Source organism: Leuresthes tenuis, unplaced genomic scaffold (genome assembly GCF_036924035.1).
Source record: "Leuresthes tenuis unplaced genomic scaffold, fLeuTen1.0.hap1 SCAF_17, whole genome shotgun sequence".
Taxonomy (NCBI): domain Eukaryota; kingdom Metazoa; phylum Chordata; class Actinopteri; order Atheriniformes; family Atherinopsidae; genus Leuresthes; species Leuresthes tenuis.
In genome coordinates, this window is record NW_027325371.1 from 7,015,633 (window position 1) to 7,039,727 (window position 24,095).

The window sequence follows — 24,095 nt, forward strand, 5'->3', positions numbered from 1 at the left end:
TCAGAAGTCAGAAGTTTATCTTTTTCTTCTAAGAGGTGAGTATGAATATTTCCTTCTGCAGTAAAAACAATCTGTACATAAAACAGCCGCTGTTAACATTCAGATTTCATGTGAAATTGTTTTTTTTCTCTATAATTTCTGGACTATTTTAAGTCAAAAGGAGATGAAGCCTTTCAAAGCTCCATCAATGGAAAGGACACAGATGTTTTCTGTTGAGCCATTTTAATTGATAAAAATCAGTTAACAATATCAAAATAAGTTAAAGTGTTTGCAAGAAAAGGTGTTTCATTTCAAATATTAAGTTGCTTAAAAAACAGGATTCATACAAACTGTGACAGACTGACAAAATATCTGCACATTTAAAATATATTACAACCAGGAAAACGTTTTATAGCAGTAACTGTTAAACGCAAACACAGAAATCTTTATTACAAAGAGAAAATAAAGAGGAGGGGGAAGAAACATGAGTACTGATCAATACTCCTGCTGAGGCTCATGCTGAAGTTTGTCCCAGAGCCTCATGAGCCAGCCGCAGGTTCTCTCTCAGCTCTTCAGCCTCTCGGTCTGCCTTCGCTCTGACGATGCTCAGCTCAGTGTACACGTCCTTGTACTTCTTTGTGGCATTCCTCTTGTCCTGCGATGAAACGGGGACGAGTTTTATCACCATTAGATCATCATCAGTAATATCATGACCGCGGCTGCTGGAATATAAACAAATAAGATGCTCGCCTTTAGTGACGACTGCAGCTCGTCCTTCAGAGACGTGATTTTCTGCTTCAGACACTGGACCTCAGACTCCTTCACCCGCAGCGTGATCTGAAATAAAAGCTTTGAATAAAGCCGGCTTCATATCTGTGAAGAACCGAAGCAAGAGTCTGTGAGCCCCTCTAATTTGATTGGTCTGGCCTGATCGGGGACAGCCTATTGCTTGGCCTCCAGCTTTGCTGATATTTCATTGGTCCAAAAGTTAATTAATTCCAGGATGGCTTGTAGTTTTCCAGGAGATTACAAACTCTGAAACATCAAATTTGATTTCACGGACACTTAATGAGAAACTAAATTAAAATCAAATAACAAAAAAAGAGAAATATCTATTCAAACTTTTAAAAAAATGTGTTAAAAGCATGAGAGAAAGTAGTCTTGTGAGATTCTGGAAGAGAGAGAAGTCTGGATTTAAGAGTATCCACAGATTCACCCTGAAGATGATCTATGAACTTTTAATGTAGGATAAGTTAGGGCTGACAAATCTGAGCAGATGTGAAATGATTCATGGGAGCAGAATAAAGTTTATTTTCTGTTTTGTCAGATATTAACTGACTTTGTCGCTTTGTTTTGAACCATTAATAATACATTCATTTGAGTTTCAGCCAAAGTTTTTTAACTCGAAGTGGAGTAAATTTGACTACAGCTTCTCTGGAATGTGGTGGAATCGGAGCATAAAGTCACATGAATCCACTCGGTTACTTCCGGCTGCTTCAGAGGACAAACTCACCTCCATCTCGTACACGCCCATCCTCTGACTGAGCGGCAGCGCGTCCTGTTTGGCCAGCGAACACAGTCTGGTGATCTCTGCAGCCAGGTGACCACTCAGCTCCTGGACAACACAAAAGCATCACAACAATCAGGCTTCAGGCTACTGTTCAATTCAGCAGAATGAGCTATACTTCACTAACTGTCTGTTTTTATATACAGTAGGTGCCTCAGTTGGCTGTAAAGTCACTTAGGTCCATTTTAAAACACAAGATTAAAGGCTGCGAAACCAGGTCTCATTCAGAGCCAAGAGCAGCCGGGCTATTTGAATCTGTAAGTGGGAGTACGATTACATCCTCAGTACCTGATTTAGTCTGAGAATCAAAGCATAAAGAAATGCCCATTAATGCACCAAGAGATCAGAAAAAGACTTCATAACTTGTCTGAGAATCATCACATTTGAATATTTTTCTGTATGAATGTGACACAGTGATAATTATCTTTCCATTTTCCAAGAAGAAGCAACTAATAATCCACACATCAGATATAACTGAGAACTGTTTAAATAACACTGTAATCGTATTCAAACTCCACATGAACAGGTCTTTACATTCAGGCACATGGAGACCACAGAACCATGTGTATCACCTGGTTTCTGCTCCTCAGGTCCTGGTTTTCCAGCTGGCACTGACACAAGCCTTTCCTCTCAGCGTCCAGAGCCTGGACAAGATGTCTGTTCTCCAGACATTTAAGAGAGAACTGCTGGGACAAAACATCGAGCTCCCGCTGGTAGGAGTCCAGCTCCTCCCTTTAAACAAAACAAATACAAACAAGACACACTCATCTACGTGTCCGTATGAAGCTGGAAAATTCACACAATACTGATGATGAAACTCTTTAATATAGTGCTTGAAATATTTTGGCTGTTTACTAAAACATCTTCAAATGACTGCTCTACACCAAAAACAAGCTTTAAGTACTGACATTTAAACTGGACAAAGAGTTCAGGGATTCATTTGGGCAACTTTCTCTTTTAGTGGGTCAAATTGTAATAAGACAATGATAAATTAAAAACCAGGTGGAAATGTCAGAAAAGAGCAGATAAGTCAAAGTTAAAGATTAAATAAAGCCTTTGTAAGTTTTATGTACTGGAAGATGCACAGATGGCCCAAAGCTTTGAGGTCATCTCTGCACCCTGGACCGGTCCAGATCTTTTAGAGTGTTGTGTGAAGTATTCTCTTTTTTAGTTTTTCTCTGGTGGTTTTACACTGTTTTTTAAAGCTACCTGTGATGTCTGTGAACGTCCTCCATCTGTGCGTTCTCGTTCTCTGGCTGACGTCTCCTCTGGAGCTCCCTCTGCAGCTCCACCCGGTAAGCGCTCTTGATGGCTTCGATTGCTGCGTAAAAGAAGAAGAAGGAACTCCAATCGTGAGCAGCTCGTGAGAAATCCTGACTCTCCTGAAATCCTGATTTATTTCTGAACTCTGACCCACCGGTGACAGTGGCGGTGCTCTCCTCCTCCAGGAGTCTGTCTTTCTCCATCAGGAGGCGCTCCACCTCCTGTTGGTGGACACGCTGCAGCTCATCCACCACCTTCAAGTGAGACTCCTCCATGGAGACAAACCCACGCTCACAAGCGGCCTGAAGGCACAAGAAACACTCACAGTCATCGTGACGTTAAGCCAACAAATAAACAGGATTTCTTTATAGAAACATTTCCTTCTTATATTTCTGATGATTGCATCGTATCTTTTAAACTGACTCAGACTCCTGCAGTGTGTCCTGATTGAATGAAGGTCATCATGTTCAGTTTTTGGTGCAGGTACTTCTCTGTCCAACACGACACAAGTCACAAGCAACACAAACCTCATCCTTAAAAGACGACCATCAAATCAAGCTTCCATCAAACTGCTTAACGTTAAACTATTTATTACAACCATCATGAAGGAAGAATTTAATGCCAGAATTGTTGTATTAAGTTGCATTCGTATCACTTTGTGTGTGTTAGTTTGCTTGTGTAAGGTTATTTTTTCTTTTAACTGTTTGAATATGCTTATAAATAAATGGACTTGACTTATCTTGGAGAATGTTAAACTGGTTGTTCCTTGTCTTCTCCCTCTCTGTATCTCAGGCAGTCATTTGTTTTATAACTTTGGGATGACGGAACAAGAATGACGCTCATTTCACGAGTTAAAAGGTTGAAAATAGCAATTTCTTTCACTTTTTTTTGTTGTTACATTTTTGATAGTTCAGCCTCTAAAATGTGAGAAAACAAATACATAAAAAACCTAACGGGAGCAGGTTAGGTTCTGAGGTAAGAGGGCAACACACGTAAAAGCACCACTTCTCAACCAATTAATTCTGTTAGAAAATTAAAGAATTAAAAAGAGTCTCTGTTTGACTTTTCATGAAAGATATGCCAGCAGAGGATGACATTTAACCTAAAACAGAGGCCGATTCCACTAAAAATGACTCAGAACTAACATTATTTCATTTAATCATTGTCATTTGTGAGTGTTCAGGACTCTTGAATAGAGGAAACACCAGTTTCACTGTAGCATTTGTTCGACCTACCTTCAGCTGTTCCATCTCTGTCTCATGCTGCTCCTGCACTGCGCTCATCTTCTCATCAAACTCTTCTTTCATTTTGTCTGCTAAGGCAGACAGCTGCTCCTCCAGCTCCTTCACTTTTCTTTTCAAGTATGAAATTTGCTTTGTCTCAATGTTTTGATCTTCTTCATCCATTTTCTCTGAGAGTCCATCTGAGAGCTTTTGAGCTCCTGAAGGACAGGTTTCCATTTCCTGTGCAGGACTTCCCTCTGTGCTCTGCAGCTCTGTGTCTGTATCATGGTGGCACCTTTCCTCGATCTGGCAGCATGTGGTAATCATAGCACCCAATGAGGCTACTTGTTTTTCCTCCAAGTCTGACAATCTTGCCTTTAGCTGCTGGTTTTCCTCCATGAGGCTGACACAGTTGCAGCACAGTTCTCTCTTGTGTCTTGACTGCAGCCTGTTTAAACGATAGCAGTACAGCGCTTCAGTGGCTACAGAGTGAAAAACTGAAGCAGAACAAGGATGCTCTGAAACGAGGAAATCATACAGCCTGTCTGCAGCCGGCTGCAGTCTGTCGAGCTCAGACGCGCTGATGGAAGAGATCTGATTAAGCAAAGATATGTTCATCTGTGTGACCACTTTCAGATTCTCCATCTCACACAGCTGCTTATCAAACGGCAATAAGCTGCTTCCGTTTGTCTTTGTGCTTTCTGCTGCTGTGAAGCTTTCACTGTTGCACATAAAGTCCAAATCTTCCTCGGCCTTGCTCTCACATCTCCCCGTCACACCTCCCCTCACCTCCTCTGTATGAAGAAGCAGATCATGACCTGCCAGCAGCATTTGTTTCTCTAACATCAAGCACTCAGTCACCTTCCCCATTAGCACGTCCACTGGCTCCTTCATTTGCGACGGATCATCCTTCAGTTTGTTGGACAACAAACTCCAAAGCTCCTCCTCCCACCTCAGCTGACTCACTACTGCAGGACTCTTCTCCTCTTCCTCAGTTTCTTTCACAAAACCCAACCCATCAAAGACCTCGAGTAGTTTCCCCAAAGCTCTCAGCCTCGTAACCATCCCTTCTATGACTTTCTGGAGCTTTTCTTCACCAGAAACACTCCCATTCCTTTCTTCTTTGTTCAGTCTGTCCCTCTGACACTCCTCATGGAGCCTCCTGATTTCAGCATCTGCCTCTGCAGCTCTCTGAGAGCAAAGTTTCCCTTCTTCCTTCAGCTCTGCGTTCTGCTGTTGGAGCTCTCTGCAGGTCAGCTCCGATTGTTTGAGCTGCCTTTCCAGCTCCGTCAGCTTGGCTTCTGTAGCCTCAAAACAACGGAGTAGGTATCCCTCTGTTTTCTCTGCGCTGTTTTTGTTTTCATCTTCTGGTCCTTTGGTTTCTACCTGGTTTTTTAGCTGCAGCAGGACTTCTGCCTCCCTCAGATTTTCCTCCAGGGAGGTTATCAGTGCCTGGGCATCCAGGAGCTGCTGGTTCTTCGAGCTCAGCTCCTTCTCCAGATCTTCTAACCTCATCTTTCCCTGTTGTTCTACTTCAGGAAGGTGATGTGGTTCAGTGTACCTGCTGCTCAGCTCTGCTTTCAGCCTTTCTATCTCACGGTCTGCCTCAGTCAACTGGTTAAGCATCTCCTGGTTGTGCTGGTTGAGAGCTTCGTTTTGGCTGGTGAGCATCTCCACATCTTGGGAAAGCCTCTTCAGTAACAACTGGTCTGGAGCTACATGGGTCGGAGTACTGTCATCTCTCCCAACTGGGTTCTCAAGACTAAAAAAATCACTGCTATGTATTTTTGTTTCTGAGCTGGAAAACAGCTGACAGTCCCCTCTGCCCAGCTGATTCCAGGGATGGGTTGTAGTATCATCAAAGTTTAGTCCTGGTCCATCAGTTGGACTCAGTTCATGTTGGCTGTCAGATGCAGGTGAGACTAAAAATGTGTCTGTTGTCTCAGGAATGAAGTCCTCCAGTTCTTGTAAAGAGATGATGGGCAGCTGCGGTTCTGCTGAAGATGATTTGAGGTGAAGTTTCTCCTTCACATCCTGTCTGATGTGCTGCTGCTGAAAGAGCTCTGTGGTTTTGTATGAATCCTTTAAGCCCTTAACTGGCTTTTTATTCATGTCTGCTGTGCAGAGATCTGCTTCAGAACAAAGTGGAAGCTCCAGCTGAGGAAAAACAGAGGAAGAAGACAATTATTAACAGTTACTCTAACTTAGATAACCTACCCAGGACAAAAAAATTATGTGAAAACCTGGATCAAGTTCACTGGAGCTTCAAAGTCCCTGAAGTTTTTATAAATTTCTTCAAGTTCGCTCTTCTGAGCTGAGATAAATTGGTGAAGAAACACATATTCATTGCAATAAATTATTTTTTACTTACAAAAGTAAAAACAGGCTTTTCATAAAATGGTGAAGTTGAGTCTTCTTTCAGAATGGAGGAAAGTAATCAATGAAAAATACAAATGTAAGGAGCTCATCTAAAAGAAGTACGGCGGGGTTGAAACCTCGTTCACAGACTGATTTAAAGAACATTTTATTCCTAAACATGGTGAAAAGGAATATTTTTCTGTTGCTGTTGACAGTGTTCTTTAGTTTGTCAAACTGGGAAGGTTTGATGGTGATACCCAGCAGTACCCATGCTTCCACTGACTGTCTTGAAAAATGGATTTCGTGCATACCTGCTGCAGATTGAATCCGTCGGCACTGAGCTGAGCTTCCAGCTTGAGTCTGCAGCGCTCCGACTCAGCCAGCTGGACCTTCAGATCTTCAACCTCCGACAACAAAGAAAACAAGTTAATATACAGTTTAAAATCCCTCTTGTCCATAACAAGCTTAATGAAGCCGACATTATAAACATCTAGAAGTGATGAGTGGTTAAGAAAAAAAGGTTAAAGGAAAGTAATGATCTCCATGAAGCTCAGAATGTGGTGTTCATTCTTTGCTGTGTGTTGTAAGGTGACCTCTGCTCTCACCCCCTTCCTGTAGCTGTGCAGCATCTCCTCCACCTCTGCAGTGTTTCTGGCTTCAGTGGGCAGCGGCACCGTCCGCTCCACTCTGAACATGGCCATCTCCACCTGCTTCCAGCACTTCTCCATCTCCTCCTCCACTCTTTGCTGTGACTTTGGACTCAGTGCTCGCACAGTGCTGCCCACCATCTTCTCGCTGCTCTCTTCCTGTCCCAAAGAGAAGCCCAGCATGCTCTCGTACTTCTTCCTCCTCTCCTCCCGCCTCCTCCGTCTCTCCAGGTCGTCCAGCTCCAGCGAGCGCAGCGGTTTGGTTTCCTGGGTCTCTGCGTCCACCGTCAGTTTGGTCTGAGGCGTGAACTCGGCCCAGTCGAAGGTTTTGTAGTGGCCTTCCTGCCTTCTCTCCTTCACGCTCCTGGGCTTGGGGTGAGGGTCTCTCTCTGTGGGGACAACCGAGGAAGCAGAGTCCTGCGTCACGTCCGGTTTGGGCAGGACCTCAGGTGGGCTACAGGAAACGTGGTGGCCAGATAAACTGAAAATAAATCAAAGTGGTTAGAAGAAAACATTCAAAACCCTTTTCTAAAGCATCTGCTGTTTTAAAATAATTATTGTTGCAGCTTTGTTCTGTTTTTAAATTATTTTAAAGTAAGAAACTAACTTCTGAACTTGGACAAAACACTTTTGAGTCTGAGAGATTGTGAACATTTTCATTATCTTTCCAGTATAAGACACAGACAGGTAAAACATGAAAATATTCAGCAGAATTTTCGATGAGGAGAGCTTTGTGCTTCTGTTCGGTCTCTGCCTCTAACCATCGCAGAACCTTTCAGATTTACTCTATGAACATTTGGAGTGGCTGTTAACGATGAAGCTTCACCTCCAACACACAGATTTTAATGTACCCATTTAATCAAAACCATAATATCTTTACATTGTGATAACCCCAATAATAAGATAAACCCTCTGCTTCAGTGAGTACTGGCTTTTTGGATTCTGTGGTGCGTCTTGTGTCGCTTTTAGGATAATTTAAACTGAGTCCTGTTTCTTTTTTCTCTCTAAATTTTTTGTCCCGTTTGCATTTTAACTTTTCCATTAGTCTGTCAATAATTATGAAATATCTTTAGCTGCTTTAAAGTCTGATTGCTTACCTGGCTACATCAGGAGCGTTTGCTGGGTGCACATTCTTCATCAGCGCCTCGATCCAGTTCTTGCGGATTCCTGCGGTCATGGCCGACAGCGTAAAGACACCCTTCAGAGTCTGGGGCATTTAAACAGTTGATTCAAAGACTTGTTCAACTCAGCAGATTATATTGCAACTGTGCTGTGTAGAAACGATGGATGTGAAGTCTTACATGGATCTGAAAGCCGTAGTTCCTTTGCACCGGATACTCTGACACGTTGTAACACTTTGTTAAGTCGATTTCACCCTCGAGATCTGAAGCCTAAACGCAGAAACAGAAAACCCTGTAAGGCAGTGAAAAGGGTGACGGCCTCTTTTTTACTTTGTGAAAAATAACAATGCGTTTACCTCCTCAGCTAACGAGTCCCTGTAATATCTCAGACTGTCAGTTGAGAGCACAAACCAATATTTCTTCCACTAGAGGGAAGCAAAAGACACTCAAATGAGGATGTTTAATAACTACTGATTGAATGGAAACCCTTCAGAGCACCAACACGACTTTAATTAATCATTTATTTGGTTAGTTTACCTGATCATTTTCATCCAGTTTGACCATCCAGCCTTTCTTGAAGTTCAACAAATCCGGCTGTAAAGGCGATAAGAAGAGTGGCTACTATACATACATGTATGATACATTTATATTTGATACCTTATTCAGTTTACAGTGTGGGTTTAACATGTCATGCTCCCTTAAGATATCACAGATTCTCTATTAAAGCTCCCTCAGAAAGCCTCCTCTCCTCACTCCTTTCTCCTCAGGGCACATGTTAGGAAATGTGACAGCATTCAAAATATTTGGCTCAGAGTAATTTCTGGATCAGAGCCAGGAGGTCGGAGGAGAAACAAGAAGAAGAGGCACAAATTAAACAAATGAGATGAGACGTGAGGAGAGGAATCTGAATTAAGAGGATCGGGTTGATGATGATCAAAAGTTTGTTTTGCACTTTTGTGGACTGTAGATGTTTCATATTCCTTGATCTGTGCGATAAAGGAATCTGAAATTTGATTATGGGCGATCATCATGGGTTTTATCAGTCTATTTGTTTGTCTGACTTTTAACAAAACAGGAAATAAAGAATTTAAACTGCACCATAAGATAAACTAAATGCTGAAAGTGATCACTAAATAAGCCAGTTAAATAAATGAAGAACAGTTCTGTTTGCAAACCCAACCCAGTAAAACATGGTAAAGCATCATTTGGACCCACAGGGTGTGTAAAGTGAAAACATGGTATCAAGGTGCTGCTTTCTGGAAATATAAATGTGAGCTCGCAGCTCTTGAACTTCATGAATCTTTCTGGTGCCTTACTGTCATGACTGTGTCTGAGGTCCTGCGGTCCAGAGACTTGGCTCTTCTCTGTGGAGGGAGGGCATCGAGCTGGGCCATATCTGCACAAGACTGCAGTTTCTGCAGAAAAAAAAGTCATGATTTAACAGCTAAAATTAAAACTACTTTTCTCAGAGGGACATTTTCACTGAGGCAAATACGTGAAATGTTTTCTAAGTCAGGATGCAGCCTGCATGCCATCAGCCAGAGTAACCAGCAGTCTGGATGCTTGGCAGAGATGTCATTTTAAGGATTAGGCCTGCTGGAGAGCACCGCGGGGAGTCAAATAGGCTTTTCAGCGCTGCCTTTAAAACTCTCATTCACATCGCAAGTGAACTGCACATAGATGATTAGATTTGGATGTGGAATGCATAAAACAATTTCAGAGAGTATATCATCTCTGACAGTATTTTAAAATGATGCTTCCAACTGAGGGTCAGTCTGCTAAATCCCTCATTCGATCAGGTTTCACGCTGCCTCTAACAGTACGTATCAGCCCGATTCACGTCGGGATTAAACAGCATTAAATTGAAACAAGGGTGCACTTTTTTTTTGTTTACTTGAGCCTCTGCTATTCAAAAGATTCATTCTTCTCTCTTACATAACCACTTTAATGAAAAAAAAAGGACCACTTTAATCGCTACAGAACCTCCTTTGTGCTTTTTTTTCCCCTTTGCATTTACATTGAAAACTGTCCAAGGACACAACAGACAGAGGAACACAGCTCTCTAACTGCATGGTGTGGAAGCGATGTTTTCTGCCTTGAAAACAATCACCGACCAGCTCAGGAAGAGCTTATCTTTTGCTGAGTGAAGAAGCCTCCGAAAGCTGAAGGGTAGAGAAGAGGAAGAGGATGTTCTGGGAATCTCTAGATAGGCTCCTTTGACCTTCTCCTGGCTCAGTCATAGCATTGTCGCTGGTGTATTTAAAAGGTAAATCCTCTGGAATGGGTCAGAAAGGGTCAAAGAATAACAGCTGCTGCTCTGAAGACCATTGGCGCTTCACTCCTGTGGTATTACAAATGCTTATTCGTCAGATTAGTGTGTAATCAAGGTGGCTCTAAACAGGAGGGTCTATTCTGGAGGTGGAAAAACAAATTACTGTTAAAGTGTTTCATTAAGCGAACTTACAGGAGATGTCATAACTTGACAAAAACAAGCACTTACTCAACAGAGCAAAACTGGCATGTTCATGGCCTCTGACCAGCTGGTGGTAAACATAAAACAAATCATGGCCGTAAACCAAAGAGGAGTAAATAAAACCAATAAAGAAAAGAAGTAAATACAAGTAAGAACAAGTTTGAGTTAGTCCAGCTTTCAGAGCTTCCCTGAGTCACTTTAGGCTTGCTGGAGACAGTAAAGTAAAGTCGAACAGCAAATTCTACACATGAAACACCTGTTAATCTCTACAGGAAGTCTAAAAAAACCACTCATGTCCTGTCAGACCTGATCCAGAATCTATAAAATGGGACATGGCTTGACGGCAGACATATTATGCTTCTTGTGTTTTTCCCTCTTTAACAGCTGAGCTACGATCACAACACCACAGGCCGTATAGTTAAACTACTTTTCTTGTCTCAGTATACAATGCTGTTGCTAGAAATTCTCAGTTTGAGGCTTCTTTCTTCTCCAAAATACTCCGCACCACCGTCACCCACACATTCAATCTTTAAGAAAACCTTTAAAAATCCGACAAATATTATTAAAGATTTCCACAAAAGCAACTTACATTTCACCTACAACCTTAATCAATCAGCTGTTGGATTAGAACCAGGAGTTTTCCATGCCTTTCTAATGACTCACCGAGAAGGTGTTTTAAAGGAGGCCTCAGGGCAGACCACGGACCTGCTGGAAAGATTATACCTCTCAGGTGGCTTGGGAATGTCTGTGTCAGTAAGTGGCTTGGGAGTGGGAGGTCTGAGGATCTCTGCTCAGACTGTTGCTCCTGCAGCCCGGTCCAGATAAGGGGCAGAAAAATGGATGAATGGATTCTAAAGATCAGGCAGAAATCTAAGCCAAATGATCTGTGCCAGGCTGTTAGGTGATGGAGTTTACTTGTCATAAAACCTGTTGTAATGCCTGCATTACAAAATGACGTCCTCCATGTCTTAGTCGTGGAAAATCTGAGCTCATCTGTGCTGTACAACATGATGCAAGATCTCCTTTGGTTTATTTTCTAATTCCCTTCTCAGGATCATGTTCGTCTGAGAGGATATGTTACCATAGAAACGTAGTCTGACAAACTTAATTCATCTTTAGGAAACAGAAAAATCTGAAAATGCCATGACTTTATGGCAACGGTTGCTCTTCCTGTATGCATCACCCTGTGGAATGTTTCTGATTCATGTTTGTGTTGTTTTTTTAATACTGTAACACATAGACACTTGTTAGGGTTTAGTCACCAACTTAATCACTGGGGTCTAGCCCAACAACACGCAGTGACTATGATTCACAAACAGATGTGCAGCTGAAAACAGCAAATGGAGGCTCTACGTATTTCTGAGCTTTTTCAGTAAACAGAAGCCATCGTGTGATACTGCAGCTTCAGCAGAGCTTTGACAGAGTTCACAAGATCCGTGGCTCTCGCTTGACTCCAGAGGAATCCCTGGAAAAAAGTTGTTAAGAGGAATGCCGCTTTGCAGATTGCAGCCAGTGGGCTGAACGCCTTCAGGGCATCAAAACCAGTTTTGTTCAGAAACGAAAAGCTGCGCTGAATGATTCAGCGACTCTCTGCCACCTGCTGACACATGCACCCGCTCACGCTGGAGGAAAAACATGCCTCGACACAGCGGGATCGTCCTTCCACGCGTTTCATGCCAAACTCTCATCGTCTGGTTTTCAACAGCCCAGACTCAATGAAAACGTTAAAGGAGCAAAACACTTGAATTAATCAAGTCTGTTTCTGGTTTATACACAGACTGACTGATGTAATCAGCTTCTGAGTGGAATTTTTATCTGGGCCTCTGAGTGTTTGATCAGATCAGAGCTCTAACGCTGGAGTGACGCGTTTCATCCAGAACACCTGGCTGGTTGAGTCTTACAGAAACCAGTACAGCCCACACTGAGCCCTGAGCAAGCCCAGTACAGCTGGATACAGTAACTGATCTTAATCACTACAAAACCACATTACTCAGCACTACCTGTTCATGGTTATTACTGTCAAATAAGCTCAGTCAGGAAATACGCTTTGATTCTGGGACGCTGAGGTTAGTAAGCTATGACAAATCGCATGATGTTACCACAATAGAAGTGATTTCAGAAGGAAATTTTGATATTTTATCTGCTCTTTTATCAGTTGTTTAGCTTTTTTAAATGAAGGGACATTAGGTTTTTTCCCACAAACCAATCAGAATTGGGATCAGTGTGATTTTAAGTACCCACTCACTGCAGGTTTCTGGGTCGTGTTGTGGCATCTATCTTCTCATGTTTTTACTGGAAATAAAGCAAATATTTGCATTTCTGAACAAGCTGAACTGTTTCTTCATTTACTGGCTGAAATATAATATCAAGTGGTGTTTCATAAATTAGGGGACAAGCATAAATAACAAGCTCCTTTCGAGACAAACTATGAAAGGCAAAGACAAGTAGCACAAGATTCTGTCAGAGAACCAAAACATGTTTCATGATTTACATATTGTCTCTGTCCAGTGAAAACCATGACAACGTGCTCCATGGTCTGGAAAAGCTCCAGGAAGAACTGCGGTATTCCCTCTCCCTCTGTGAATGTGGCTGTTGCTTTAAGGTGCTTTGAGGGGTCAACAAAACTGGAAAAGTACTACAGAAATGTAGTTAATTCATAGTTTCACACTCATTTAATCACATCAAAAGTGACAGATGGGACAGATTCAAACCCTGACGTGAAACACCTCAGAATCTGTCTGACCTGCCAATCAGCCAATCAGCTGCAGCAAAGTGATCTGGCTCGACCTGCCTGTGTCGTAGCGTTTATCATGCAGTTACCTCTCGCTTGCTGGTGCGAGCCTCCGTCCTGCCCTGCCTGGAGACAGTCGTCCCCCCTCTGTGCTCCTTCCTGGTGGCCTCCAGTCCCAGCAGCCGCTCGGCTGAGCTGTCCGGGCCAGAAAACACAAACAACTAATTAAGATTTTTGTCCGCAGCGCTGCCCGTCACTGACTGAGTACACTCGCGTCTTCTTCAATTGACACTGTTAACAACTAACTGCAAACAGGTCATTTTGTTTGTAGTTCACGGCTGACAATAACTTGAAAATAAATAAACAGAAAAGACATATTGACATGGTTTCATTTTAAATTAATTCAGAGCACGGCTCTTCAGAAGGAAAGTAAATACCATCGAAAATGCCAATGTTGATGTCTTACAAGTTCCTGGGAATCAAACGTCCTGGAATTCCTCAGAACACACACTGTATATGTGGCCTCTCACACAGATGAGTCCTTACATCATTTCCTGTAACACCTGTGAAACACTGAGCATGACGGGCCGATAATGAACTCTAAACAGCACCTGTGCAGCAGGATCCCAGAGACTCAACACTGCTGCTGCTGTTGTTGACAGACTGAATGAAATGTGCTTTGTATAGAACGACAGTTGGTAACACACAGGATATTAACACAAAAACAACCTGAAACACATGACTGTGTGTGTGTCCAACAAGGAAGTAACATGCTGCATTTACCAGATCTTTTCAGGTTCATAAACACGGATTCATAATCAACCTCCGAAAGATCCCCTGATTTTTTTTATTGGTTACAAATGTCAGGTATGTAAACACGGTATGAGATGCACGGTTCATTTAAAAATGCAGATCTTTACACCAAAACGACACTGCTTTTCTTTTGTTGATACTATCTAAAGTTTGGGCACACCTCGGCAGTTCATCATTCACAATGAATGCATCCTTTTTCGGCTGCATTGTTAAAGAGATTCTGTTACATCATTTAGTTTTTAATCTTAGAAATCATAAAAAAATAAAAAATAAAAAACTATGCTTTAACAAAAATGTAAAGGATTATTCTGCAAATCCTCGACAGTCTCTTTCATTTCTTCATGTTAGCTTCAGAGGACACTAATTAGTCAGTGCGCCGAGTCACACTCAACATATTTAAAACATTGTAAAATAACTCCTCACTTGTGACTTGTTCCTTGCTAATTTGTTTTTAGCCTTTAGTCTTCCAAACATCCAAAAGCAGCTAAACAGTCTGGCCTCCTCAGACTGAGGATTCAGTATAAAGTCTCACAGGCTGGGCGAAGGATCAGTTTCTGTTTGTTTGCATAAGAATTTTGTAAATACAGTCCTATTATCAAAAAGTTTGACTCTCCTCATGAAAAACTCCAATTTGACTGAACAACATGCTGACAGTGAGCACTTTTGTTCTCATTTTCAGTCCAACCAGAGTCCAAACACAGACCCTGACTCATGTGGGTCCAGCCAGCGTTGAAACCCTTAGAACTGAGCCTGAACTGAGGTCTACTCTCTCTGACAAGCAGGCAGACTGTCAGCGTTGAGGTCATGAGAAACAATGCTGCAGATATCTAATTACACCAGCCTTTTGGAATTTCTGGCCTTATTTGGGGGGGTATAAGTATTTTGTGTTTTTGTTTCCCAAAAAGGCAACAAGAGTGAAGAGCTGACATGAATCCTCCTCATGTGACCAGTTTACAGGCTGCTGGGGCACAAACTGGGAGGGTTTCTTTCAGCTAAATTTAAAAATGCAGCAGTCGGATCTCTAATGGAGGGGTAGAGCACGAAGCTTTGATCTGGCGTTTAGCGGTGTGTGATGGCTGTTCGGCTTCATACTGGGGGGGAAACAGGGAGGCATTGGATATCCTTTGTGCTAATTGCTTGCACATTTACCCATTTTCCCTCTGCTAGTGCACTTTAAATGGCTGTTAGCGTTAGCCACAGATTACATGCAAACATACAAGAGAAAATAAAAAACAGATTGCTCCCAAAGACAGAGGTCGGTGGATTCATTTGTGTGTGTTATTTCAAAAACAGTAACCGCATCACTGATGAATTTCCTACCTTCTGTCCTCCCCCTGATTCTGGTTGTTTGCTGTTGTTTGGATGTTGTTTGTCTCGGCCAGCTGGTTGTTGCTACAAGTGTTGGTGCTGACAGCAGAGTCATCAGGAGAGCTGACCGGGCTGCCAAAACTGTCAGTGCAGGTCAGAGAGCCGCTCGAGACCGGGCACAGGTGGGAGTTTGTGTTGCCTGGAGAGGGAAAACATCACAGAGAGGGTTTATGTTGTTATATATACCGAGAGCAGGAAAATTAAACCATAGTTTTGTCTGTGTTTGTATCTGTTTTAAGAACGCTGGGACCCAGTGTCTCTGCCACTAAACCAGACTCTCCAAAAATCAAATATTTATTTTTTTCTATAATACAAAAAACCTTTAATATGAAACTGCAAAACCAACCTCTACTGGACCTTTAAATGGCAGGTTTTAGATGAGGTCTTTTAAGATGTGGTGTTTTACATTTCTTTCATTTTTAGTCCCATCAGCACTATGATGAGGGAACCTCCTATTTGGTACTTACAAAACATCTCTCTGCTGTTGGTCTATCAGTGTGTTAATGTAAACTGTAATCCTTATTGTACTTTATCATCATCTCGTGGCCTGTTCACTTGTACTAAACCTTGTTGTGTCAATGTTAAGTGGTTGTTCGTCACGACTGACATCAAGACATCAAAACTACAGCATACCTCCTTTCAATTATAAGGTTTTACGCATCAGCACATAATAAAAAATTTTAAAAAAGGAGGATTCAGGTGTGTGCTAACACAATGCCAAGGAGGAAAGACATCAGCAATGATCTTCATAAGGCCATTTTCAAACTATTTCCATCATTCTACAGAGAGAAAGATTATTCACAAGTGGAAAACATTCAAGACAGTTGTCAATTTTCCCAGCAGGTTCACCCCAAGGTCAAAAACCTGAGAGCTACATCTCAGACTCTACAGGCCTCAGTCAGCATGTTAAAGGTTAAAGTTCATGACAGCACAATTAGAAAAAGACTGAACAAGTATGGCTTGTTTGTTAGGGTTGAAGGAGAAAGCCTCTTCTCTCTAAAAAGAACATGGCAGCACAGCTTAGGTTTGCAAAGCTGCATCTGAACAAAGCACAAAACTGACCAAAGTGGAGATGTTTGGTCATAATGCACAGCAGCACGTTTGGAGAAAACCAAACACAGCATATCAGCACAAACACCTCATACCAGCTGTCAAGCACGGTGGTGGAGGGCTGATGATCTGGGCTGGTTCTGCAGCCACAGGACCTGGGCACCTTGCAGTCAGTGAGTCCACCATGAACTCCTCTGGATACCAAAGTATTCTAGAGTCAAATGTGAGGCCATCTGTCCCTCAGCTAAAGCTGGGCTGAAACTGGGTCACCAACAGGACAATGATCCCAAACACAGCAGCAGATCTACAACAAAATGTCTGAAGAAGAAAAGAATCGAGGTGTTGCAATGATCCAGTCAAAGTCCAGACCTCAGTCAGATAGAAATGCTGTGGTGGGACCTTAAGAGAGCTGTGCATAAACCACTGCTGCAAACCTCAATGAGCTGAAGCAACGCTGGAGAGAAGAATGGGCCAAAGGTCTTCCACAACCATGTGAGAGACTGATATGTGCTGATAAGTAGAACCTTGGAAAACAAGGAGATGTAAATTTCCTCCTGGAGACAAAAAAAAAAACTAAAAAATCCTAAAACTTACTTTCCTTTTGAAATGTGACATAGTTTATTTTTCCCTCCTCATTTACAAGCTTAGCAGAGTGGTGTCGTTTTCAGGATAAATCCTCGTCATTCGGAGCTTCGTCCCCGATTTGTGAGATTTTAATGTATGAAACATGCATAAAAGGTAACATTAAGGCAGTAAAGATACCTCCATGTTTGATTCTGTTGTAACTAGGATGAACACACATACAGAGTTAAAATGCTGACGTTCCTATGGGAACATCAACAGAACCACACACTACCGTGTTCAAATACATGACAGCTAATTAATCATTTTGTTTACACTCAGCTAAAACACAGAGACAGTGACATCATTGTGAATCAACAAAGAGACAGCGGAGCAAAGAGAAACACATGTTTAAAAGTAATCCTGACTAAAACATATCCAAACTTGTCTTTGACATCTGAGATGTTTGTGCAACACTGACAAGCAAACAAGTTGAGAGGAAGAACACGTATCTGGCCCATAAAAACGTGACTCATCCTTTAACCTGGGAAAGGGTGCACCCATGCTGCGTCTTTTTGGAGAGATTGTGATGCTAAATTGTGATTTGAAGTTTATTCTAATCAAAAAGGATAACTCTGCGTTATGCCAACCTGGTGAATTAGCCCTTAAACCCATGAGGACCAAAAACACTATGAAATAAAATGAGTAAAACCTAAACTTTGTTCGAAAACAGCCTCCTTCAACCTGAAAAGCTGAACAGAACCATCGGTTTTGCTATAATATTTCATTCTCAGCCTCTGAATCAAATGGAAACAGTAAAGACTACTTGACATCTTGACACCCACTTGACAGCCTCTGTTTTGTGTTGTAAGTAACTGCCTTTCAGTGATGTCATATAAAATCACAAAAGGTTCCCTCTGAATCTGAAAGGCCGGGTTTATGTTGCACCCAGTCTTAATGAGTGGTTTCTATGGTTCCTGCTTTCAATGCACTCAAACAATCAAACAGAAAAGCTTCTTGGACAAAAAGCAGATTTTTACACAAATCATTTTGACCTGACCACCAGCGTGTTCTCCAGAACTGGTGGTTGTTATTACATAAGTGAAGACTATGTGGAAATAAGTTCAAACGCAGCAAATTAATCCCCCTTAATCTCGTCCTCTAAACGTTTTAGGACATAATCATGCTGAAAAACAACATTTTTGTAGTGTCTGACTCACTGTTTTGCTCTGTGACTTATTTGTTGGCTTCCATAAAGGTTGTGCTTAATATGCCTAAATTAATGGAGGTAGAGAAATATAGGGTTCTGATCTGAATGTACGATACACCACAGCCATAGCACCATTCAGAAGACAGAGGGATCTTTGTGTTGGACCTCCATCTCTCTGATGAAGCAGCCTGTAGTCTGTGGCAGCAGGAGATAATCCAGACAGTTATTACAGAACCTTTGCAGAGCCTGCAGTAAGTCTGATGCCAGCTGGGCACTGGTGTCCACTTTGTCACAGCAAAAATCTCCAGCAGAGAGGAATACCTTTTCTGTGCCAATCAGCAAGCCTTTTAGAACTTGTTTAAGAGGTCTTTTATGGATCATGTTTGCTGTTTTAATGATGCCTGAAGGTCAGAGACTCACAATTTCCTGCACATCTCTCACTGTGTTTCTGTCTCTGTGTTTATGTAAGTCTACTTCCTGTTCAAACACAAACTCCTCCAGCCAGTTCCCACGACAGGGAGTCCCTGTACCCGGTCAACATGCCTGGGTACAAAGGGGGTTAAACCAAAGGCACAAATAAAAAGCTCAAACTGTGTGAACATCTGTAGGACGTTAGAACAGTGCAAGAGGACAGGAAATGGCTGCGATTGGCTGATGGACAGGAGAGCTGGGATCTCAGATGTGCGTTTGTGTTTTGTTTGTGCTGTACTTGTGCGGATCCACTCAGGACCTGGAGGGTCTGCGTTGGTGTCGGTCCAGACGGGGGTCTCATCTGATCCACCAGCACGCTGCTCTTCCTTCCACTGGCCGAGCTCTGTGGAGTCTTCCTCAGAGGGCGGAAAACTCAGATCAGTCGCTGCCATCTTTGCTGGACTGGGCTCCTGGAGATTGAAACACATTTTTATTTTCACTCAGATTTATTTTTACTTTCATTTCCACATTGAGCATCTTTAAAATAACAACATTTGCAGCACCCACTGATGCACATGTGAGGATAAGCAGACAGACAACAACAACTTCTTCTGAATATACACTAATATTTCAAACTGGCCTGATCTTTACATTATACTGCATCATAAACTTACAGTAAGTGCTTCTATCCTGTTCATAAGTGACAACATGCTATGGAGTAAGGCTGTTATAAATAGGAGGGGTACATGTTTGATTCAGCCAAGAGTCCAAAAATCTAAAAATAATAACAACTATGAGTCAGAGGGAGGGTCTTGGTTTGGGTCCTGACCTTTGCTGCTAGTCACTCTCTTTTCCAATAACTCAAATACATAACTCTTTCAAATAAGAGCAACTAGAATGCAGAAAAGTCTTTAAAAAGCATGTAAATATTCTGCGTTATTGTTTAGGTCCCCGGGAGGTTTTTTAAAATCAGGATCTGATATTTAAAAAACCATAGCAACACACTCATTCAGTGGACATTTTCTTTGCTACCTGATTGGCGACCGGTTCAACTTTGCGTTTTTTCTTTTGATTCTGTTTGTTTGTGCGCAGATAGACGGCGAGCTGTTCACTCCACCTGGCAAAGACAAGCGCAGACAAAACATCACACGGGTCAGAGGCAGGAGGCCGCCACCATTAAAGCTCCTGGAAGGTTTCAGTGATGGCGTACTGACCCATTGATGATCTCTTTGCTGTCACCACGGATGAATATCTTCTGCTCTGGGGTGACGAAGCAGAGAGCGTTTCTCTGGCCTGTCCTGGGCTCAGCGTCAGTGATGTCTGTGCACAGATTCATGTTCACCGTCCCCTGTGGCAACGTGCTCGGCTGCAGGAGAATCAGAGCATTGAAATCACTCTGCTGGAGGTTGCAGAACACATTCAGGAATCATGTTTACTGTGACTCTGCTGCTAAGACTGAGAATCAGACTGAGAACGACTGCTGAACAGAAGGCAGTTTGTGGTGTTTAGTGCTGAATGAAAGGATGAGGGAATTAGATAGAGGGGATCACAAAGAGGGGGGTGGGGGTAGTATTAAAGGACCAGCTAAGCCAAATTCATCTGCTGCGGTTCTGCATACAACATCTGGCCTAAAGATGGCTGTGTGATCCCATCACACTGCAGATGCATGTACAAAGTAAGGGTAGTGTACCTCATGTCTGTTACTATTCAGTGTTTGTGTTTGGTTACAACTTCACCATCAGAGCCGTTTCCTACCAGTTCGTCCAGGGCATAGCTCAGACTGCCGTGTTCATACAGGATGAAGAAGCGCCGCTGCCATTTCTGACAAAAAAACACAGGAAACAAAGTCACCACATCGCTGCTGTTTCTACAGAACGCTGAAAGCCACAAAGTCTTACCCTCGACCTCTGCATGGGGTTGTCAAAGTCAGTCCCCACAGGAGCCAAACACAACCAGCCTCCATAGATGGGTTTGGCCTGGAAGGAAAGTGAACAGTTAACATTCACCAAACCCGTCCGTGAATCACATAGCCCACTGAATCTGTAACTGTGCCCAGAAGGGACGGTTTTATGCTGTTTGTTTGGTTCATTACTCAAAAAGAACCAAGTCTCGTTTTGAGGTGAAGCATCCTTTCAGTCACTTTCAGATTCAAAACATCCACCAAAATTTCTAATTTTTTAAGGCCAAAAATACGTTCTAAAATTAGTTGTCAAGTGTGGAATATTTATTTCGTCATCAAACAAGACAAGCAGCAAAGTTTCATATTTGAGAAGGTGAAAGCAGAAAATATTTACTTTAATACATGTCTTCAATCTTATTATCAAAATAGTTAAACTGATTTTTGGTCACTGCTCTGATTATCTGTCAACCCAATCAGCTGCAGTCTGGTTTCGGAGCCTCTGACAGCGACAGCTAATGGAGTGTTGACTTCTGGTGTGGGCAGATATCAAAATATCCAAGCCAAGACCTCCAGATCAGAGCACAGAACGGTGTTTGAATGCAGACAAATTAAACAACAGTAAATCATTTTGGGAAGTGTGTATCTTTTGCTGTCCACTTGACAGTTTAATGCAGGTTACTAAACTAAAGGTCAATCGTATCTGGACTACAGACACCAGAAAGCTACCAAAAGTCTTGTTCCTTGCCTCCAGATGTTTAGATGCAGATATCTTCTTGTAGTGATTACTGCATTGAAAAGCACTCAAAATAAATGACTTAATATGCTTCCTGATGATCCAAACAAACGCAGACATCCTGAAGCTTTTGACTCAAGTATCTGAAGTCATTTGATTTTCTCTAAAAGTATTATACACAAAGCTTGCAATATTGAACATGTGAAAACACTGAGAGGATGCAGGGGCCTTAAAGTCAGCTTTCTGAGAGCTCGGTCGACTGCTCTGTCGGAGCAACAGCACGTGTAATAAGCAAACTCTGCTGAAATTACAGGGCACAGTGAAACCAGGTAAGGGGACAGAGCGTAATGACATTTTCTAGCAATGCGAAGCATGCAGGACGCCGTCTCCTTACATCACCTCAACATGACAGGCCTGCAGCTCCCATGTTTCTGCAAGGCAGCGGAAACGCACGTTAAATACGTGCAAAATAAATGTGCAGTTACTTCATCAGCGAGTGGATCGGCTTTCATTGTTGTCACTGTTTGGCACATATCCAGTTCGACATTTTTTTTTGACCGAAACCACAGCTGAGGGCTTTCTGGGAATGTGAAAAGCAGCCGTCTCTTTACTTAAATGTAAAATATTAACAAATCAATTTTTAACAGATCAATTTGTTACAAAAAAACAAGATTTTCCAGTCATTCTTTGCAAGCAACAATTAGTGCTCCGGTATTGTATACAACCACAATTTTAAGGCACTTTCTTGGAGTATTTCCATTTTCTGCTACTTCTTATTTAGTCTCCTCCACCTTCTACACTCATTGCACACTGTATCCAACAGCAATATTCACTTCTCGCAGTAAGATTATACTTCAAATACTCCTTGATTACAAAGTACAAAAGCCTCATATTTTACTACCTAACCAGAGTAATCCCATTCACAGTCAACAGCGTGGACTACTTATGGTGCATCAGTGTTAATCTAATTATGCAACAAAGTAGAAAGGAGTCTTTTGTCTGAACGACTACTTTGTTCACTCAACACTTTAAGTACATCAGCAAATGTATTTTAGAATCTTTCCAACCAAGAAAGAATCAGTGAGATTTGTGAGCTTTAGGAAGAAAATTAATCGGGGAAGATGTGGACGGAGGCCGTCTTTTCTCTTTCTGTTGTAAAAGATTTGCTTTTATGTCCCTCGATGCCTTTTGACTGTAATCTACAACCAAAAGTAGCACCCTGTGGCACTGAGTCAATATCTTCACTGCTGGCCTGTTAAAGTGACGATATTTTAAATGATAACCATCGACCATGACCAGATGATCTCATCATCGACCCAGGCTGCTTTGATTTAAGTCATGGCGGGCTCTGAAGTTTTGAAACGTATGATAAATTAGAGGATTTTATTGAAAAATAACACATTTTAGTAGGAAAAGGTCTTATTAGTTGGAGTTCCTTTTCAACAAACCTTAGAAGGAATCCCTTTCCCTAATGTTTATGATAATTTCACACTTTTTGGTAGGTTTATATTCCTAATAATCAGCAACAAATCCATGAAGGGATATAAGGCAAAGGACAAGCTGAAGTTTAAATAAATGCTGGAATTGACAAATTATCACAGACAACTACCAACTATGACTGACATGCTTGAGTCCTTCGTTTCAATAACATCGTGTAAAAGAATACCCAAATATTAATTTGCTAAACAAAATAAAGTCAAATCATCCTTTTCTTTGCTAATAATTTCACCAAAAATGTCTAAAACAGTCTTAATATGGCATTAATCAATCCATTAAAAGGCAAGTATTTTTAAAAATCCAACACTAAACTCATTTTATGCTTCATTTATCACCGTTTTCACACGATTAACCGGTCATTTAAAAATAAATTCAAGCTAAAAACAGCCAGTGAATCCTAAAGGAAGCTAATGTTAAACATAGGTTCATAACTGCGTCAAATTCTGATGAAAGAAATGCATTTTATGGCGTAAAACCCGGTGTCAGAGGATTAAACGGCAACTGTTGGTCCAACGGTTACATCCTTTAAACGGTCACGTACCTGCTCCATGTCGTGGTCGCTCAGCAGATGCAGTTCTCGGGACTTGAAGCAGTTCTGACATTTACTTTTATTAAAAATATTGGCCTGGAATTTGTTGCAGGGACTCGTCGCCTTTTCCCCGGACATGTTGCAGTCAGGCGCGGCTCTCCCTCACGGTGAAAAATCCAAACACAAGCCGCTCCTCCACCTCTGCTGCTCGGCTTTGAATGAAGCGGTTTATCCTGGATGAACATCTGTCAAACACGAATCTGTTGACGACTGTCGTCATGGTCATGTCGTCTGACGTAATGTATATATCACCACTCGACATCCGGTCACAACCTACAAAAGAAAATCATGGTTTTGCCTTTTTTAGAACATAACAAAATAAAGATAGCAAATATCCAGATAACTGACCAGTAACAATTTAATGAAGACAATGTAAAATGTATTGGTGTTGAATATTATCGCCATTGTTTGGAAAGCCAAAGGGGTCATAATTCCACTACTTCGCCCGCCATCCAAACTGCCATTTTTGCGCCACCTGGCGTCTATTAAAAGCAATTACAAGATCCCCCATCGTTTAACCCTTTAAGCACCAGGGATTTAAAAAAAAAAAGAAGAAAACCTCCACTTCTGGGTGGATGCATGGTTGTCCCTGCGATTGGCT

General features: G+C 41.9%; 1 protein-coding gene across 4 annotated transcripts; it reads right to left on the reverse strand.

Moving 5' to 3' along the window:
* Positions 1–227: 227 nt before the first annotated feature.
* On the reverse strand, positions 228–23,713 carry LOC140272971 (uncharacterized). Of its 4 annotated transcripts, XM_072368494.1 has the most exons (23): positions 23,447–23,713; positions 20,674–20,751; positions 20,531–20,596; positions 19,990–20,141; positions 19,808–19,892; positions 19,074–19,245; positions 15,496–15,682; positions 13,452–13,557; positions 9,475–9,573; positions 8,696–8,752; positions 8,515–8,583; positions 8,339–8,428; positions 8,135–8,244; positions 6,996–7,518; positions 6,702–6,794; positions 4,571–6,189; positions 4,045–4,480; positions 2,964–3,111; positions 2,756–2,867; positions 2,119–2,278; positions 1,493–1,594; positions 730–816; positions 229–634 (listed from the first exon to the last, which is right to left on the reverse strand). In XM_072368494.1, the coding sequence occupies exons 1-23, from the start codon at positions 23,570–23,572 to the stop codon at positions 494–496; spliced, it is 4,818 nt and encodes a 1,605-aa protein (XP_072224595.1). In that variant the 5' UTR covers positions 23,573–23,713; the 3' UTR covers positions 229–493. The 4 variants fall into 4 exon arrangements, with proteins under 4 accessions (XP_072224594.1, XP_072224595.1, XP_072224593.1 ...); XM_072368493.1 differs by having other exon boundaries at positions 228–634; positions 4,045–6,189; positions 6,996–7,491; XM_072368492.1 differs by having other exon boundaries at positions 4,045–6,189; positions 19,095–19,245.
* Positions 23,714–24,095: the final 382 nt, after the last annotated feature.